The 20,511-nt window shown below is 41.2% G+C and overlaps 1 protein-coding gene across 3 annotated transcripts in view; it reads right to left on the bottom strand.

The window, feature by feature from the left end:
• pld1a (phospholipase D1a) overlaps positions 1–20,511 on the bottom strand; it is a 132,041-nt gene that overhangs the window by 65,433 nt on the left and 46,097 nt on the right. Inside the window, exons 15-27 of one of the 3 annotated variants that reach the window (XR_013932174.1) lie at positions 20,289–20,499; positions 20,067–20,195; positions 15,431–15,549; positions 14,294–14,407; positions 12,449–12,559; positions 11,926–12,014; positions 11,208–11,321; positions 10,458–10,507; positions 9,413–9,547; positions 7,784–7,937; positions 6,113–6,230; positions 4,821–5,960; positions 1,665–4,419 (exon numbers count right to left, since the gene is read on the bottom strand). Coding sequence is in view for 1 of the 3 variants with exons in the window: in XM_080414879.1 (XP_080271005.1) it covers positions 5,736–5,960; positions 6,113–6,230; positions 7,784–7,937; positions 9,413–9,547; positions 10,458–10,507; positions 11,208–11,321; positions 11,926–12,014; positions 12,449–12,559; positions 14,294–14,407; positions 15,431–15,549; positions 20,067–20,195; positions 20,289–20,499 (1,569 nt within the window). In the remaining 2 variants the exon portion in view is untranslated. Of the gene's footprint in view, positions 1–1,664; positions 5,961–6,112; positions 6,231–7,783; positions 7,938–9,412; positions 9,548–10,457; positions 10,508–11,207; positions 11,322–11,925; positions 12,015–12,448; positions 12,560–14,293; positions 14,408–15,430; positions 15,550–20,066; positions 20,196–20,288; positions 20,500–20,511 lie in introns of those variants that run through there. The other 2 variants (XR_013932173.1, XM_080414879.1) reach the window with 2 other exon arrangements.

Raw genomic sequence — 20,511 nt, 5'->3', positions numbered from 1 at the left:
TCAATTGCCTCTCTGCCAGTTGACAGGTTTTGTAGGCTACGTCCTTATACTGTACACGTAGTAATGGAATAACATAATGACGTGGGCAGGATCCGGGCCATAATGTTCCAGTGATTTAACCCCCCTCCCCTCACACAGGTGAACAAACCTGTCTGCGCTCTTTCCAGAGAAGTACTAAATGCAGTCATTAGTTATACAAGTTACTACACAAGAACATGAAACGCAACGAGCCATTCGCTGAGGGGGAATTCATAAAGGAATGCCTTGTAGATTCTGTAGCCATCATCAGCCCTGACAATATCATACCAAAAATATCTGAGCTACAGGACGTTGCATTTTGAGCTTATAGATCTAAAATTAGGGCTATAATGAGATGCCCAAAATAGTGTCACCAGGTTGTCTGGTGATTAGTGTTTAGGTCTGTGGTTAGGTTAATTTCCTGAAGTTACAGTTTTGGATATAGGCCTACAGTAGCCTACAGGTTTTCACTCGACTACGACGCTATGCAATTATGTCTACTCATAATTGAAGTATAACCCAGTGGTTTGCATCTGGTTTAAAGCCAAGACAAGATATTATTAAGTGTAATTATAATAACGGGATCTATATCAAAGTTGTTCCTGACTATTCATTTTGTATTTAATCATTCCCACCAACCCACTCTTGGGTCCTGACCAACTGAATGAGAAACCCTGTTGTACCTAGATTACTTAAAGATAGAGGAGCACGTTTGAGACCGAAAGGTTCCCGATTCGATCCCCCTGACCGGCAGGAAATAAATCGCGGTTCGGAAGTGAATGGCCAACACTTTTACCCCTCCCCCAACACTGCTGAAGTGCCCTTGATCAAGGCACTAAACCCTCCAAACGGATCCAGTGGAGCTGCTCAGTGGCCAATAGTATAAGAGTAAGACTAGGCTGTTCACAGGTTTGTGTGATTTGTCGTGATCGTGAAGCAGTGTTGCTGAAAAAGAGCACTCATGCTCAGGCAACCTCCCCTGGGCAAATACGGTTAAAAACATAAATAAAAGTACTATACATTCTGTTAGCAGTAGATCAATGGCTTTTTTTGGACCCAAACCTTAGTTTGTCATGTCACAGTCAACTTTTGGGTCACCGCCTACCAGTTGAGAACCAGTGATCTACGACATTAACACAAACTGGCTATACTGGGAGCCTCCGAATGTGTCCACGTCATTACGTGCCATATCAGTGGTGGAAAAAGTACTCAAATTCTTTACTTAAGTAAAAGTACCAACACTACAATATAAAAATACTCTGTTACAAGTAAAAGTCCAGAATTCAAAATTTACTTGAGTAAAAGTACAAAAGTATTGGCATCAAAATGTACTTAAAGTATCAAAAGTAAAAGTACTAAATATTTGAAAATAGCAGATCTACAAGCTCACAACGTAGATGTAGTGGAGTAGAAGTAAAAGTATAGACAATTGAAAATACTCCAGTAAAGTAAAAGTACCTCAAAATTGTACTTAAGTACAGTACTTGAGTAAATATACTTAGTTACTTTACACCACTGCACACTATACACGGCACGCCAGAGAGCTGTAAAGGCCTTGTTTTACACGAACAAAGCCCAAGTAGAACGAGTGCCCCATGTTCAACCGCTGTCATCTGCAATCTTTGCAGAAAAGAAACCTTAAGATCTAAACATTATTTAATTTATTAACAATTTAAATTATGGGTTACACTGGTGATTAAATGAACAGTTTACAAAAAAAACACACACACCGACGGAACCGTACAAAAAGGTAACGCATGAACAGAGAGTGATGTTACGCACAGATTACAAGGAGTAAAGAAACCTCTGACCAGAAAGGATTGGTAATGTGGGGAAGCACTGGAGTAATGGAAGCAGAGTTACAGAACACAATCAGACCTTTGTAGGCTTAAATAACTGATAATACATAACAAAATTAAATGAGGGACGTCATACAGTAGGACACAGAGGAGTACGAATGTACAGTATAAGTTACAATAAGTATAAAACAAACAAAAACATTGAAGGATATCTGAAATTAAATTGATGTGCAACAGGCCTGCCTACACAGCAGGTTCAGAATACAGAACATTGTGTGTGGGGGGGGGGGGGGGTTCAGAGTAAAAAAGCAACGTGCTGCCTGGTTCTACGCCATTCGACATGAAGTAAGAGGGAGAGAAAGAGTGGCTTTTATCTGAAAATAACGTTTCCCCGTTCTCTACTGTATGCTGACATCAACAAGCATTTTATTATCGTACGTTTTATTTTATGCTTCATTACGTTGGTGGAACTCAGTCATATTCACTGAATACCTCTTTGCTCAATATGTATATAGCAGTAAAATAATATATAATAAACACTTATTTTTACTGGGAAAAACTGTAATTATACCTGGTGTCTTTGGGAAACCCACTCAGTCCACCAGTTACAAGTGGTCTGTTCAGACCATTCAGTGGTCTGAATTGACCCGTTGCATAACGGTACAGTTTGGGGATTCTGTTGCAAGTGGTTGCAGTTGTTGCAGCCACTTGCAACCGTTGCGAATCACTGGTGTGGACTGGGCTTAAAGCAGCGATCAAAAAGAAAAAGAGGAAAGATCATTGGTAAGCCAGACCAGACCGGGTAACATTTTGGCTTAACCATAAACCTGTCATGTATCAGATACTAAATCCTTATAAATCTCAATGAAATAAAGGAACAGCTGCCCTGGCAGATAATCAGGTCAACTCAACAATGATTATGGTCTAGGGCTGAACTGTGTCTGTAGTCTGCTGCCTTGTCATGTAAAAAAATACGTCATATTGTCTAAAAACCCATGGAGTAGTGCTGACTTTTCACATTCAATTAAACAGATTGGCACAACAGCTCTTCCCCAAAAATGTACCTTTCAAACAGCCTTGTTATTCTTTTTTTCCCCCGAATTAATTTTGCAGATACATTTTTACAATAATAACACCCGATTAAAAAGCCACAGCGCTAGAGGAACAACATTAAGAGGTGCAGCAGCAATGTCTACCAGCAGTTGTTTTCAACTCTGGCCATAGTATCAGGGATTCATTTAGCCCTGGGACAGACAGCAGGTGTATGCAATGAACTACCTTACATGTGGTTCTAACATCTATAGTGGCAGTAGGGTCTGGGGTTGAGAACCCCGGGTTTACAACAACTAAAGCTCCATTTATACTTTGTCGCACTCGCACACGGCAGTGTTGCACTCCGAAAATAGACCATCCAAAAGCTCATGTCTGCTACCTGTAGATTTTGTTTTTTTAGGAAGCTAACACCCTCTGCTGGAGAAAGAGGAGAAAATCATTATTCCATTTTGAGCAGCAGGCAAGATTGTCTGATCTAGCCTAGAATGCCATGCATAGGATTAAATTCCTATTTAGCCATAGGCCTACGATCGTTTTGATCACTGAAAACGTCATTTTCCGTGAAGCAATCCAGTCGTACGATGAAGAATAAATAAGGTTTAACATTGTAGATTTGACATGTGGCCTTGCATTGCTGGTCTCAGAAATTAAACTTCATATTCCCTCTTCCTTACGCTGTACATCAATGGACTCTTTTTTTTCTCGTTGTTGTACCTTGGTCAGCTTAGAACAGTTCCCTTTGGTTCAACTTGAACTCAGCAGTATAACATGCTTCATGAAGCAGAACCCATTGAGACCTGGAACGCCATCTGTGTAATTTTTTGATTTGAGCTAAAAAAGCATTATTTTACACTTTGGCTATTCAAAAATAGCAGATATACAAGCTCATAGCGCGGCACCGAGTGCCGCGCTACGAGCTTGTAGATCTGCTATTTTTGAAAAATCATGAAAATGTGTGCAAATCTTTGAATATATATATTTTTTAAAGCTAACATTTTTTTACTCAAATCTTTGCTTCTGAGGGTCCCTGGAACAAAACATTTTGATGGTGGTCGGCGGCCAAATACATGTCATTTCGGGGGTCCTTGACATGAAAAAGATTGAGCACCACTGATATAGAAACATGTGTTTTTCAGAATACTGTTGAGATTTAGGAGACACGTAGGGTCTTAATGGGTCAAGTCTTAACCTACTGTCAATACAAATACCTGCACACCAGCCTGCTCCTCTGATTGTTTGCTCAGAGATGTGATTGGTCGATGCATTATGGCAACCTTGAATGCAGTTAATCAAGTAGGACAACCGATTTGTTTCACAAAAAAATACTCGCCACACTCACATGTGAAACAGCTGGTTTTGATATCCAACACGGTTGTAAAGTAATACATAAACAACAGGGTCAAAAACTTCAGTATCACCGTTCTACAGGCCTACGTACAAACAACCACAACACTGGAGGACAAGCATGCATTACGCGCTCGCACGCATCAAGCACTGTACACATTTTGTGACGTCTTTCACTAACAACTAAAAGTTAAGAGTCTTCATTCTGCAGTATATTGGGCAGGGACGTGCACAGATAGACTCTAGGTGGTGCTAGAGCACGCAAGTTTTTTTTTTTTCAGTTTACAGCAGGTGTCTTCAACAGGGGGTCCGGGGGCCCCTAGGGGGTCCTCAGAGTTACTACAGGGGGTCCACCAAATCTTTGTGTGATATGATTTTTCTTTTTACCATAACCACTCGAAACCTAGCATCCCTTTTCTGAGGAGAACTTTAGCCAAAAATAGCAGATCTACAAGCTCACAACGCCTCGCGCTGCGAGGCGTTGTGGGCTTGTAGATCGGCTATTTTTGGCAAAGAGGTATAGGTGTAGAGGGAAAAGAGCAGACCAAGTAAACCAAAAAAAAGTATAATTTACTTGAGCACCTGCCCCTCAAAATGTCTGTGCACGCCACTGATATTGGGGCCAAGCGTGTGTGGTTTTGTGGTCTACAGACAGACATTACGGGCATCATATTGATCACAGGTTTTAGTCAGTGTGTCCATCAACAGTCATCTGTCCTGTCGACATGTCTTGACTTCTGCGTTTGCTCTATGGCTAAATGTAAAAGTAGCTTGGTCATTTAGTTGGTTGGATACAACTGGATATAAGTGATTGATTCTTCCTTGCCAGATTTCTATTCTCTTTGTTTGACATGCATGTTTTTACATTGGGGGATAAGGCAAAGCTCCTACTGTATTCTGCTTTTTGCTGCTGCTCATGTAGACATTCAGATAAGTAAGTTTCTAATTTCTCAAACCTGCTCGACAAGATGCAGGCTCACACATGTCTTGTGGTCCAGACTATGGTCCAAGGTCTCTAAGACTGCAATGCAGTTAATTCCATGCTAAGGCCTTACTCCATCTTATACAATCTCTGCAGTCCACATTTGTTTTGGCAAAAATTCAGCTTAGTTTGATTCCCAAAACCCCAAGTTCATATGCAGTTAACAGTTCACTTTTAAGTCCTCAAGTTCCTTCACATCCACATTTTGAGCCATGTCGCCATGCAGTAATAATCATGTTCTTCGTCCTCAGATCATTGACTTTGTTTGTCTTGTCTCAGATGATTTGAATAACATCCCACAGCTGAGGAGCTTTCTTAATGACCTGAAACTACTGTGTGTATTTAATCCCAGTAGCAGCAAATGGAGAGTCATCAATCCTTGGTAGCTAAATGCATCCAAAAACGATTTCTAAGCCGGGCTTCAGTCTTAGATCCTTTCAGAAGACACATGGGATCCAATATACATATAAATGGCATTACTTACTGTGGCACCATGCCATAACAATGAGAGAAACAGTTTAAGGTTTTTCTTTGGTGCCTTAGGTCCAGAGTTCGGTTGGGACCATGGCCTCCTTGGTTCCAACGGAGGGCATGAGGTTCTGTTCAGACAGGAAGTCCAGAGGGAACTGGACCAGGAAGCCTCGGATCCTTCGCAACTCTTCCTGGGCGCGGGCCGGGTCGGACTGGGCCAGGCCTGGCGTGGACTGGTACTGCTCTAGTTCAGACATGTTCCGCACCAGGGAGGATGGGAGACACCGGAACACCTGAAGTGGAACATTAACGCACACACACACACGCACACGCATATCTCTTTTTAAAAATTGTGGCTGTTTAATTCAATTCAATCGAGCCTTATTAGCAACAGATTTGAGACCAGCGAAGCATGATGTTTAATTGGACATTATATTAGCCCCACCTTCTCATAGATGGTGGCGTTGCGTCCAGCCGTGGTCATCCACACCTCTTTGTAGAAACGATCACTGACTGGGTCAGAGACATCAATGCTGGTATCATTGTGGCCACCCAAGATGGTCCTGTTCAGAGAGTGGGAGGTAGATACATAAACAGAGAGCAAGAGAGAGTGACATGCAGCATAGACACAGACAGATCTTTCATTTACTATACAGTAGACAGAGACAGATCTTTCATTTACTGACAGGATTTTGAAATAGCTTTGTTTGCCCAGAGATGACCATATAAAACCTCTAGTTCACATGTACCAAATGTTACGAGGTTCTCCCAGGAGTAGTGAGTATTAAAAGGGGCTAGTATGTAAGTAGGTCAGAATGGCTTATTGTCTGTATCGACCTAGAACGTGTCGTTGTTCCCCTTTCCATTGTGCTAGACCTCTGGGAGATGGATTGCTGAGGTCCTTTTTAAAAGATTGAGAGACCTCATAGCAGAGAAGGGGAAGAAGTTGGACGTCAAGTTGCCAGGTACACACAGGCGAAGAGTCCGTCATGGAAATAACCTTCAATCTAATGTTCAACATATCCTAATGATATACCGTATTACCAGGTGTAGCAACACAATAGAACATTGTATTATTTCCCCTTTAACCCATTTAGACCTCATTTTAGATTTCTTTGGCTATTTAAAAATAGCAGATATACAAGCTCATAGCGCGGCACCGAGTGCCGCGCTACGAGCTTGTAGATCTGCTATTTTTGAAAAATCGTGAATTTTTTTTAAAATATTTTTTTCAAAAAACTGTTAGGATTTAGAAAACATTTTAAAGAATCGCCTCAGGTCTTAATGGGTTAACCACTTAAACCCTCTACACAGGGGTCTTCAACGTTTTCAGGCCAAGGGCCCCCTAGATGAGAAAGAGATGAAGCAGGGACCCCTTCTACAGTATATTGTATAAACTTGTGTTTCAGATTAAACTTTTTTGTTACTTGGTCTTCTCTTTTTTCCCTCTACACCTATACCTCTTTGCCAAAAAATAGCCGATCTACAAGCTCACAACGCCTCGCAGCGTGAGGCGTTGTGAGCTTGTAGATCGGCTATTTTTTGGTAAAGTTCTCCTCAGAAAAGGGGTGCTATAGGGTTCAAGTGGTTAATGTAAAAAAAAAAAAATCCTATCACACAAAGATTTGGCGGACGCCCTCCCTGTAGTAACTCTGAGGACCCCCTAGGGGTCCCGGACCCCCCTGTTGAAGACCCCTTGCTCTATACTTAAAAAATAAACTAATAGTTAGTTGACTGGGGTTGGCTCTATACTCGGCCCTCTCTTTTTTCCCCCCTCTACACCAAAACTCTTTGCTGAAAATGGCGTCGATCGGCTATTTTTGGCCAATGAAATGTTCCCAGGCTTTAACCCATTAATACCTGGAACGCATCTGTGTCACTTTAGATGTCTTTGGCTATTCAAAAATAGCAGATATACAAGCTCATAGCGCGGCACCGAGTGCCGCGCTATGAGCTTGTAGATCTGCTATTTTTGAAAAATCGTGAAAAAAAAATGTTTTAGATTTTTTTCCAAAAACTGTTAGGATTTAGATTTTTTTTAAAGAATCGCCTCAGGTCTTAATGGGTTAAGTGGTGAACGCATTGGGCTCTGTGACACACACACACTCTCACACACCTGAAGGCCTCGAGGCGTAGCTGCAGTGCATAGGGTCCGGCCTGATACTCCTCACCGTCCATCACCGAGGAAACGGTCTGCGAGTCCTCCACGATCACAGCCACCTCACTGTCACGCTTACCCAGCATGCTCCTGTCATTGATGTTGGCAGAGCCTGGAACACAGAGCATGAAGGATGTATGCATGAAGGAGATCATCGTCTTGCTCATCAAATAAATCAAATGTGCGTCTGTCTGTCTGTCTGTCTGTCTGATTGAATACTTTATAAACAGTTTGAAAAAAAGATCTATAGTTATACAAATAATGTTAAAAGGATCATACAGAAAGCCCTAAGGGCTTGTTTCCATTGAGGTCCTATGTATTCGATTCATCAAGGGGCTAATCCGAGGCAAATCTCCATAAATACTTCTGCACGGTTGCCAGTCAGCCAAGGAAGAGTTTCCACCAAAATATATGTTTTATACTTTTGGAAATATTGTACTTTTTAAAACTTCCATTTTATACTGGAAGTCAATGGATGTCAGATTTGACTCAAAGTTGCCCAAAAACAGAGACAGACTGACGTCATATATGACTTATGTCATAGATTGGCCAGCAGAGGGCACAATGGGGCTGTGTTACAAGACAACAGTTCAAACAGTTAACATTTTTATGTGACATTCAATAAATTCAGAGAGAGAAATCAAGAGAGACCGGCATGATGCTTGGGGTGCAGAGAGTAAAAGTACAAAAGTATTGGCATCAAAATATACTTAAAGGTAGGGCAAGTGATATTTTTTGGTTAAAACAAAAAGTATTTTGTTAAAAGGTTAAAATACTATATTCTGATAGTAATCATTGCTATAGAGTGTTTGTTCAGTAACAGGAGTCTACCTGTCTCTCCAGCTCTTTAATAAACAGAAAATACATTTTTCGGTAGGTGTCAAAATATCAGCCAATCAGGAGAAAGTGCCCATTTTTAAGCTTAATTTGTATAGTGTTCCAGTTCCAATGTTGCATGCTCATTTCTTAGTGTCATCACTTCCAATTTCACTTGTTTAATCTGTATCCTGATTGAGTTCTCTGTCCTGGTTGGATAAAATTGGAAATGAAACTGAAACGAAAATGCATTTTCTGTTTAATAAAGAGGTGGAGAGACAAGGAGACTCCTAATACTGAACAAACACTCTATAGCAATGAGTACTATCAGAATATAGAGCTATTTAACAATTATTTTAACCAACGCAAATCACTTACCCTACCTTTAAAGTACCAAAAGTAATAGTACTGAAATGTTTGAAAATAGCAGATCTACAAGCTCACAACGCGTCTGCGTTGTGAGCTTTTAGATCAGCTATTTTCAAATAGCCTCTGTATAAAATAGGGCTAAAGTGGTTAATGTATGTTCTATAATAACGTATGTATCTGCAAAGTAACTAAAGTTTTCATATTGTAGTGGAGTAAAAGTAAAACATTTGCATCTGAGATGTAGTGGATTAGAAGTAAAAGTATTGAAAATTGAAAATACTCAAGTAAAGTAAAAAATACCTCAAAATTGCACTCAAGTACAGTACTTGAGTAAATGTACTTAGTTACTTTCCACTGATTGCAGTGATACAGTCCCAACGTGAGTGAGAAAGAGAGACCCACCGATGATGACCGTGTTGTCGTCAGCGATGAGCATCTTGCTGTGAACATAGATAAGCTCTGTGACCAGCCGTCCCTCCAACTCGGCATGGGTCCTCAACCCAGCGAACGAGATGTAGTTCATCCAGTGGTCATCCACTGAAAGAGAGGGAGAGGAGAGGGTTTCATTTTGGACCTAAGGGACAGGCAACAAATGCAACTCGTAAACCAGTTATTTCCAGTTCTCATAAGAGCGCAAATAATGAGGAAGCAGATGAAATGTACTAATGAGTAATGCTTAATTCATACTATATCATACGATGGTGTTGCTCGCCAGAAAAGGCAGATCTGCAAGATCACGTCATGTTGCGATGCGACAAAAATAGCAAATCGCCAAAAATAGTCGATTCGCATTGTGAGCTTGTAGATCATCCATTGAGCGCCACCGTTATACGACAAAGCACAAATAACAGACTAACCGACTAACAGGCAAGGTAAGAAGAGCACTCTTTGCTCACAGGCATGGGTGAGCAGACAGGGAGTGAATGAGAGCTATGCTCATGGATTAAAGAAAAATAAAATATTTTTCAGTCGTAATGCGCGATTTGTGAAACCGTGAAAGGAGCTCCCGCACACTCAATGATGTTTCAGTAATATTGTTCCTGCTTGATTTAATACTTTTATTAGTCAGAAACAGATGTTCTATATACTGCCAACCAGGTGAAGAAAGCACAGGTTGAAGCTTTAACCTTTGCTTTTATGAAATATCCCAGACCATTAGGGTTCTATGGAAGATGCTTCTGAACGTAATTAGCTAGTTTGACCATCTCAAATGCTGAAATCTTAAAATAATAACCGAAAATATCCTATCTACAAGCTCTCGAGCTACAAGCGCAGACGGATTGAGAGCTTTCACGACACATTGCGGCTCATGACGAAACATTGAGCAACAAGCTTCCACAAGAAGAACTTGAATCCACGTATGCTCCATCAGGACAAGAAGACAAGAGGACACACAGACCAGAGTATGAAGTGATCAGAAAAAAATAGGACAGCGGACGGAACTTACTCTCCCTCTTCAGCTGGGTGATGATGGAGTATTCTCCTCTGCACATGGTTCTGGTGGGAGAGAGGAGATTTATAAATCAACTGGAGCTAAATAATGACCCATGAGAATGAGAAGAGGGGGAAACAAAGTACAGTAGAATATCATTGAAAAGAAAGAATTGAAAAGATGATCAAATAATAGAAAGACAAAAATATTAATAATTTACTTCCACCTTTAAATAAAAAGGTCCTCATAGAAAACAATAATCTGCCACATTTAATGGAAGAATCTGGAGAGGAGTAGTGTTGATGCCTATGTATGTTTTTCTTTTGTTTTTGTTTTTTGTCATCTCAACGATTGTTTTGTATGATTTAACTCATTCCCTGCCAAGAACGACTAAAACGACTTTTAATTTTTTCAAAAAAAAAAAAAAATCTTATTTTTTTCTTCTTATTTATTTTTTTATTTTTTAACCCAAAGACCAAGGAGATATGATTTTTTGAAGATCTAGACTACCATCCACTTCCTTGTTAACTTAAAACTTAAACATTTTGTATCTCGGCTCCTGAGTACTTTTTTTTTTCAATGAAAAATCTCTGGCAGTTTGTCAAACGCAAAAAAAAAAAAGTTCTGGCAGTGAATTTGTAAATGTCCATTTTTGTTTTCTGTTTTCTTTGTATTGTATTATAATGTTGATATATTTTGTGTAAAAGAAAAAAATAAATAAACATATTGTTGAAAAAAAAAAAAGGTACTTGTCATGTTTCTAACCTGTAGTTGAAGTGCATGACGGCCTGGAGGGCATTGCCGCCTCCTGTGGTGATGTCGCCCTCGAACCCAGGCAGCAGGGGGGTTACGACATACACACGGTACTTCTTACCTTCCCTACACACACACACACACACAGTGAGACAAACCAACAGCACTGTGTAGCAACAGTTCTCACGCTCTCATTATCTCCATTTTGTTCCCTCCCTTTCACACACACACACACACACACACACACACACACACACACACACACACACACACACACACACACACACACACACACACACACACACACACACACACACACACACACACACACACACACACACACACACACACACACACACACACACACACACACACACACACACACACACACACACACACACAAGCTTCGCTATAAGTACGCTGCTAGCTTCAATACATTTCTGAGAAGCTTGTGGGTAGTAGCTTCACTACTTTAAGAATGATGTAGCTTTCAAGAAGCTGAATAGCTTGATAAAAGCTACACAACTACATTAACCACAAAAACATATGATAACAGATGAGTTCTGAGTGCAGTTTGTCCATCACATCAAAGAGAGAATTCTCAATCTCCATCCATTTGTAGCTTTTACACAGTCATTAAGTTATCAAATGGGGGGTCTGTGGAAATTAAAAAGGCGTAGAGAATCACTGATACAAACACATGGTTGTAGACAAAAGGGAAGTAGCCTACTTGTGTGCTCTGAGGATCCTCTCGATGATGGCGTCACCTATCTTGTTGTAGACGATCCCCTTTTCAGCACAGCTAATGAAGAACTGGTTCTGAGGCAAGCGGAGCACAAGCAAAAACAGGATGCATGGTGTTGCGTTCAAAACGCTTTCTCTCACGGTGTTGTTGTTCAGTTTTATGTTGATTCAAATGACAGTGACTTAAAATGACAGTGGCAGACAGACAGTCGCAAAACTGCTGGCATGGACATTGGACATACATCTCGCTATCTCTATCTTAGGTGTGATAGATGCGTTTCTAATATTGGAACAATGGACAGTCAGTTAGAAAGAAATCCACCGAAGGAAGAGAGTTTTGGAATTAATCCTATACTATTGTTAATAGTGACAACAACAACAATACATAAAACTTACTGCGTGCTTTTCTAGATATTCAAAGAAAAAATTACTTTATTTTACTCATATTATTCACGAGAATAATACCAAGTTGATCAAGCTATGTTGTAATAATATTGCATGTCATTTACCTCTATGTAGATGAAGTGCTTGCTCTTGGCAATAACCTGGACGTACGCATTATGTATGGACTCCTCGTGGTATTTAATACCAGCTGACCAGTCTGCAGCTGACCGCAGCACCTAATACACACACACACACAGACAGAATACACTCAATATAGATTCTGCTAACAGCAGAATCTGGCAGCAATACTGCCTTAACCCGTCCCTTTCAGACCCGAGACCGATTCTACAATTGCCTACTAAATCAGTGGTTCTCAAACTCTTTCGTGCCAAGGACCCCCACGTTGATGTATATTTGGCCGCAGAGCCCCATCTGAAAATGTTTTGTGCCTGAAAAAGATTTCAGTTAAATAAATCAAAAGTATTCAAAATTTCACAGACTTAAAAAAAAAAAAAAAAAAAAAACTATTGCAGATCAACTGTACAATGTCGCCGTGAGCTTGTAAATCTGCTATTTTTGAATAGCCAATGCAAAAATCACAAATGCTCACAGATGCTTTCCCGGTCTTGGCGGGTGAAACATGTAATGTTGTTGTTAGTAGGAATAAACACAGAAGCACCCGGGAGGAAGTGGACTAAGAAAGGGGAGGAGCCAAACCCGAGTTCCAGTTTAACATAAAAAAAAAAGGAGCTGGTGCACCCAGAGTTTTTTTCTTCTTTTTTTACTGAGTGTGGGTTCCCAGATTGCAAAACCACAAATAAACATATAGAGACATATTGGTGTAATACTGTCCATACAAAGAGGCATATACTGTACATCCATGCATGTGACTTTGTGTATGTAAGAGATAAACAGTCATAACACACACAGAAATAATGTTCATTCACACAGGTGTGTACAGTAACCAAATATCCATCTAAAACAATAAAGTCTGACCACCTGCTGTATCTATAAGCTGTATCTACTGTATACACAAATATGTGTAAAAGCTACGGACACAGGTTAGAGAGCCATAAAGAATATCTATTTAATGTGTTTGCCCTTATCTACACAGACAGAGCTAAGCAATGGTTACACGGCATATGTGCATAAGGTGTACATTTGTTTAACAACTGGTGTTTAACTAATTAACACAAAAGTATGTGTGCTGTAATCACTGCATAGAGAAGTAAACAGTCAGAATGGAGTTTTATGGGTTTACTTTCAAGAATTTGTAATTAGAGTAGTAGATAATAATATAGTAATGCAAAGGCTTGGCCTACAGGAATAGTACAGATGCAATGTTGTGGTCTACAGTAGAGAACAACATACATACAGTATAGAGGTTTGTATACATAACATAAATGCGTTACATGTATAAATATATGTAATGCAGTACAATGTTGGTGGCTACTATGTGACTGCACTGCCCTCTACAGGTCAGATGCATCTGTTTTAGTAGAAAGGGGAAAGACTTTTGCACACCTGAATAAAAGGTGTCAGGTGTGTTGGTGGAGTATACTGTACATGTACAGGTCAAATAATGTAAAAACACCCACATACCGTCTTCATAGTTTAATAAATGTAATATAACATTATTTATTTTTGTTTCAGTCAAGGTCCTTCTTCAGGCATCATGTCTGAAGAAGGTCCTTGACCGAAACGTTGCGATTAAAAAGTTACTGACAGTACTAAAGTGTCTTGTTGTGAATTGGCACTATAATAACATTGCATTTTATTGAAACGATTAGGCAAAAAATAACTTCCCAAGCACCAAGATTCAAATGCAAGATGATTATGTAACATCTTGGCCCAGAAATCTTTAAAGAGTCCCGCTATCTTTTTTTTTAACACTCACTCTCATTTTATCCCACTCACACACAGAAGTACATATACACACAGAAGCAAAAGTGAAGCATGTCTTTTCTCACCTGTACTTTGGTGACGACAGAATTAGGCACCTTATAGCTCAGTTCATCAGCACAGGTGTGTGATTTAGGCAGCAGGAATGGGTAGGAGAGAGAACGGTACTTTGGTTTCATGATCTGAGAGGAAGAGAGAGAGAGAGAGAGAGAGAGTGTGTGTGTGAAGGAGAGTAGGGATGCAGGGACAGGAGAGAAAAAATGTCAAGTAGTAGAGGCAGGGAGACACAGAGACAGAGAGACAGAGAGAGAAAGAAATATAGCTGTGAAAAAGTGTTACGGTACTCTTGGCAAGTGGAAGGTTCCACCGTCTTTGTTTTGTCAGCATGTGTTTTTAGCCATTAGGAAATGTTCCTTGGCTGATCACTTGTTTAGCTTACTTAGATCATTCCTGGGTAATAAATAAAGTGCTCACTACAGCACAAGGACTCAAGATACTGTAAGCTAGGAAGTGAAGAGGAGAGGTTTGGCTGGTTATACTGTGTGTGTATGTAAAGGTTTCAGTTACAGTTTAGGCATTTAGCAGACACTCTTATCCAAAGCAACTTACAAAGTGCAAGGTCAGAATAAGTACCATGGCCATTGTAAAACAGCAACAGTACTCTAAGTAAGGTCAAGTAACTTGGGCACTAAGAGAACTACAAACGAACTAGGACAACAAACCTAGTGTGTAGCATCTATCTAAATGTAAAGTAAAGTGGTAAGTGTGTGTGTGTGTGTGTGTGTGTGTGTGTGTGTGTGTGTGTGTGTGTGTGTGTGTGTGTGTGTGTGTGTGTGAGCTCGCGCGCGTTGTTAGGAGGATGTTAGACTGTCTGTACATTTGAATTGAATTTGTATTTCAGGCTACAGTGATTTATAAAAATGCATACCATTATTCAAATGCTGTTGAAGGTGTCTGTCTGTCTGTCTGTCTGTCTGTCTGTCTGTCTGTGTCTGTCTGTCTGTGTGTCTGTGTGTCTGTGAGTTTGATTGATAGACATGTTTATTGACAATAAGGATCAGGAGCTTATTGTCATTGTGGGGCCTTTGAAAGGAAGTGTGTATCACGTGTTGGGGGGGGAGGTAGCAGAGATAAGCATTACAGAAAAAAAAAACAATGCAAAAGACAAACCCAGATAACAAAAACAACGTGTACGTTTGATGCACCTTGGTGAAGTTCCAGCGCTGAATGAAGTGTCTGGCTACGTCCCTGGCGGCTCTGCCATGGACCACTGAGGCGATGTCATGCCAGGGCATGCGCGGCGTAGTGTACCTGTCAATGAAGTCTGGAGAGAGAGAGAGAGAGAGAGAGAGAGAGGGGGTCAGGTGTGTTGGTGGAGTATACTGTACACATGCACAGTAGGGCATTCACCGAATAGTCGAATATTAAACCGACTATTCGACTATCCATTTTTTTTTTTTTTTAGTGGCTTTTCTACAGCAGACACGCAGCTGTGAGCTCTGGTGTGACGTCAACTCGCATTCCTTGAGTCGAGTCATCAATGCGATTGAAAAAAAAACAAAATATTCGAATACTTATAGGTCGAATAATTCGAATGCTAAAAATCACTATTCGTGAATGCCCTAATGCACAGGGCGAACAATGTAAAAACGCCCACACACACCGTCTTCATTCTTTAACCCATTAAGACCTGAGGTTCCGATTCTACAAAATGTCTTCTAAATTCCAACAGTTAAAAAAAAAAAAAAAAAAAAACATATGTTGCTATATATCAGTGGTTCTCAAACGTTTTCATGTCAGGGACCCCCAAATGATATGTATTTGGCCGCGGACCCCCATCTCAAAATATGTGGTTCCAGGGACCCCCAGAAGCAAAGATTTGAGTTAAAAATGTTCACTTTAAAAATATATATATTCAAAGATTTGCTAAATGTTTCTCAATTTTTCAAAAATAGCAGATCTACAAGCTCGTAGCGCGGCACTCGGTGCTGCGCTACGAGCTTGTATATCTGCTATTTTTGAATAGCCAAAGTGTAAAATAATGCTTTTTGCACGAAGACAAGAGGACAGAGGAGTGATGGATGAACGGAAGGCGGTGAGGACACGAGGCGGTGTGCAGAGATGGAAGGGAAGGGAAGAAAAGAAAGAGAGGAAAGGTGGAGAGGGAGGAGAGGGAGGGAAAGGGTGTGAGAGGAAAAGAAGGCGGTGAGTTGCATGTAAGCAGGTTGTAGAACACAGTCTACTGTACGGTAGAAGACCAGCTTTCCACATGATGCTGCTTTATTTCCACCAGACTGGTGTGTATGTGGCAGGGGAAATGATGAGCTCATCAGCATGCTGGGAAAATAACACAAATAACTGTGTGTGTGTGTGTGTGTGTGTGTGTGTGTGTGTGTGTGTGTGTGTTCGCGCACATATGTGTTCTGTGTGTTGGAAAAAAAAAATTGAACCAACGAAAAGCATTAAAAAGCGCTTCTGACAAAACCAGCTAACTCCATTGGATCCTCAAACTTTCTGCTAAACCAGCCAAGTCCACCGGAGTTAGCTGGTTTTTGCTGACTCCAGGCTCCACCCCCTTTTGACCTCCAACCTCATTGTGAGCTTGGAGGTCCATTCAGCTGTTCTTATCAACGATGAACAAAACCACCTAACTCCACTTTTTTTTTTCATTTCCTGAAAGATGAACATATTTTAGTTGGCTGGTTCCTGCCGGACAGCAGAGATATACTGTATGTGTGTTTTTGGATTTAATATACGTGTGTGTCTGTCTCTCTCTCTCTCATTCCACCTCGGGGCGACTGATTGCCTCGTCACTCAAGGGTCCTTCTGGCCGATCCACACGGTCACGACTCTTTTCTGTTCTGGCCCCACAGTGGTGGAATGAACTTCCCACTGGTGTTAGGACAGCAGAGTCACTGTCCATATTTCGCCGCAGGCTGAAAACCCACCTCTTCAGGAAACACTACCCTTCCTCTCTGCCTGACCTACTTGTTGTTAACTAGTTGTACGAACGCTTGTTTTCTATTGTTGTATTGTTTATTGGATCTTGTTTAGTCGATACACTTATTTGTTTTAGCTCATGCTCATTTGATTTAGCTATTTTGTCTCATCTGTTTAAGGAAATAGGTAGCTGATATATTGCACTTTTACCTTAGCGCTAGATATACTCTTGGTTGCTTGTTTTTGCAGAAAATGCACTAAAGACTTCTGGTGATTAGTAGTTTTCGTTCCCTACCTATGTTGAATACACTTATTGTAAGTCGCTTTGGATAAAAGCGTCTGCAAAATGACTGTAATGTAATGTAATGTAATGTAATGTGTGTGTGTGTGTGTGTGTGTGTGTGTGTGTGCGTGTGTGTGTGTGTGTGTGTGTGTGTGTGTGTGTGTGTGTGTGTGTGTGTGTGTGTGTGTCCGTGTGTTGATTAAAAAATATTCAACCAATGCAAAGTATTAAAAAGCGCTTCTGACAAAACCAGCTAACTCCACTTTTTTTTTTCATTTCCTGAAAGATGAAAATTTTTGAGTTAGCTGGTTCCTGCCGGACAGCAGAGATATACTGTATGTGTGTTTTTGGATTTAATATACGTGTGTGTCTGTCTCTCTCTCTCTGTGTGTTTGTGTGTGTGTGTGTGTGTCTGTGTCTGTGTCTGTGTCTGTGTGTGTGTGTGTGTGTGTGTGTGTGTGTGTGTGTGTGTGTGTGTGTGTGTGTTATTGGAATAAAATGTCATCAGCTGCTAATTTAAAAATCACTGGTTTGTGTAATAATGTTGCTGTCCGGGAGAAACCAGCTAACTCCATTGTTCCGCTTTTGCATTTTTTTCCATAAATCAGTGCTATTGAACACACTTTATGTCCGTGTGTTGATTAAAAAATATTGAACCAATGCAAAGTATTAAAAAGCGCTTCTGACAAAACCAGCTAACTCCATTGGATCCTCAAACTTTCTGCTAAACCAGCCACGTCCACCAAAGGGGGGTGGAGTTAGCTGGTTTTGCTGACTCCACCCCCCTTTGACCTCCAACCTCATTGTGAGCTTTGAGGTCCATTTAGCTGTTCTTATCAACATTTTGGAGTTGGTTGGAGCTGGTTTCTGCCGGACAGCAGAGATTTACTTATTTTGATGACGTCATCATACAATGACATCACAACATCATCACAACCATGTAACTGTCCTTTTAAAATGACTTGTCCTAGGTACAAATGTGATTTACCATGAAATCAACCTGCTTTCTTACAACTTCTTCTTGTAAATTAGTTATCAGCACTGATTCGTGTTGGTGAGTGAAATGTTTCACTGGGTGGTGCATCTGAATGGAAGAGAAAATTATTACTTCCAATGTGCTGTGGTAGTTGGACACGAGGTCTACTGCTTTGGAGGAAACTTGAAGAGCAAGGCTCGGACTGAAGTGCATGTCTTCAACACAATGTCTCTGTGCTGGAAGATGTTGCCCCCTGTGACAGCTGGAAGAGGAGAACATCGCCTTGATGTTCCCTCCATAAGCCGTGGCCTGGTGTCAGCTATGCTGATCGAACATTCCATCTATATTTTGGGGGGCGGATTGCTTGATACATTTGATGTCGACACCCACAGATGGTTCAAGCCCAGGGTTTGTGGGAATGCTCCAGAGAACGGGCACTACTACTCAGCCTATGTCTTGGGGAAGGCCATATATGCAATGAGGGCTCAATGCACTAATGTCATCTACAAGTTGGACATCAACACAATGGCCTGGTCTTTAATTAACACCAGAGGGACTCCACCAACTGCTTCCTCGGGTTCCTCTGCCACCATCATCGGGACAAAGATGTTTGTATTTGGGGGCAGAGGCCTTAACAACGACATTAGTGTGTTTGACACGGAGACCAACTGCTGGCTGAGCACGCCTGCACTCTTTCAGCGGCTTCCAGAAGGACGCGAGGATCATTCAGCCTTTGCCTACAATGGAGAGCTGTACATATTTGGTGGCCGACAAGTTAACAAGGACTTGAAGGATCTGTGGAAATTCAATCCAGAGACCTTCTCCTGGAAGAAGGTGGAGCCCAAAGGAAAAGGCCCGTTTTCAATGAATAGTAGGTTATGTTGCATGGTGGGAGATCGTATCATCTTCTTTGGAGGACGATGCTTCACCAACTTCTTCTTCAACGGAATTTCCGTAGCGCCTGTTTGCACTGATAAACTGTTCATGTTAGATTTGAGGCCGAGTCTGAAGACATTATGCAAGCTAACAGTTATTCAGTACAATCTGGAGCAGTCAGAACTCCCACACAACATCAGGTGGGAACTGGCAAAACTGAAAAAAATGGAAAAAACGAAACTGAAAGAAATGGTTCTTTGATTAGTGCGGCGAAATATATCTCTTTATGGGGAATAGATCGGGGTTAATCGCCGTTTAAATGTATCGATTTTCAGTTGAATTTGTTTTTGGGGCTAGTGAAAGTTACAGGTATGGTGTGTGTGTGATATCAAATGTGAGCTTACCATAATCACGGTAATCATTAATATTCCATCATATTCAATGGCTTTTGGAGAGAAATGAGACAGACTCCATAGAGCACTGCAGAGGGGAGGTGTGTGTGTCCGTGTCCAGGTGTCCAGCTAATCTCTCAAGAACAGATTCAGAGCTGAGCTACTGAATCTGTTGGGAGGGTCGTTCAGAACGTGTGAACATTGGCCTACAAGCCTGGTGTGTAGCATCTATCTAAATGTAAAGTAAAGTGGTAAATGTGTGTGTGTGTGTGTGTGTGTGTGTGTGTGTGTGTGTGTGTGTGTGTGTGTGTGTGTGTGTGTGTGTGTGTGTGTGTGTGTGTGTGTGTGTGTGTGTGTGTGTGTGTGTCACAGACCATCAAAGGGTTTCTCCAGTTGGATCCAGTCCTTGTAGACAAAGTTGCAGTAGTCTTTTCCATGCCAGAAGCGAGTGTTCCCCAACAACTCTCCAACATCTGTTTTCAGGCTCCGCACTGAACCACTCCCTAAACACACAGGTTATGTGTAAGATAAATACAGTATATTCTCCATTTCACACACACACACACACACACACACACACACACACACACACACACCTGTGCTGTCCACGCTGCTGACGCTGTCTGTATGCCGCAGGGCGGGTTTATGCAGGCGCTTCAGGGTGAAGCGGGTCTTCCTGGTCCGACCAATCCCCTTCAGCTTGGGCAGGTCCACCGCGTCGCAGGGCGCCGCCCCCTGACCGTTGCTATGGGAGACGCCATCGGAGGAGGACACTCCCTTACTGGAGGGACTGTTGGCGGAGCCAGACTGAGAAGGAGA

The sequence above is a fragment of the Gymnoscopelus braueri genome (genome assembly GCF_963280865.1).
Source record: "Gymnoscopelus braueri genome assembly, chromosome: 19".
Classification (NCBI taxonomy): domain Eukaryota; kingdom Metazoa; phylum Chordata; class Actinopteri; order Myctophiformes; family Myctophidae; genus Gymnoscopelus; species Gymnoscopelus braueri.
The sequence above is the reverse complement of the archived record's forward strand: the minus strand, read 5'-3'. Positions and strand labels throughout refer to the sequence as shown.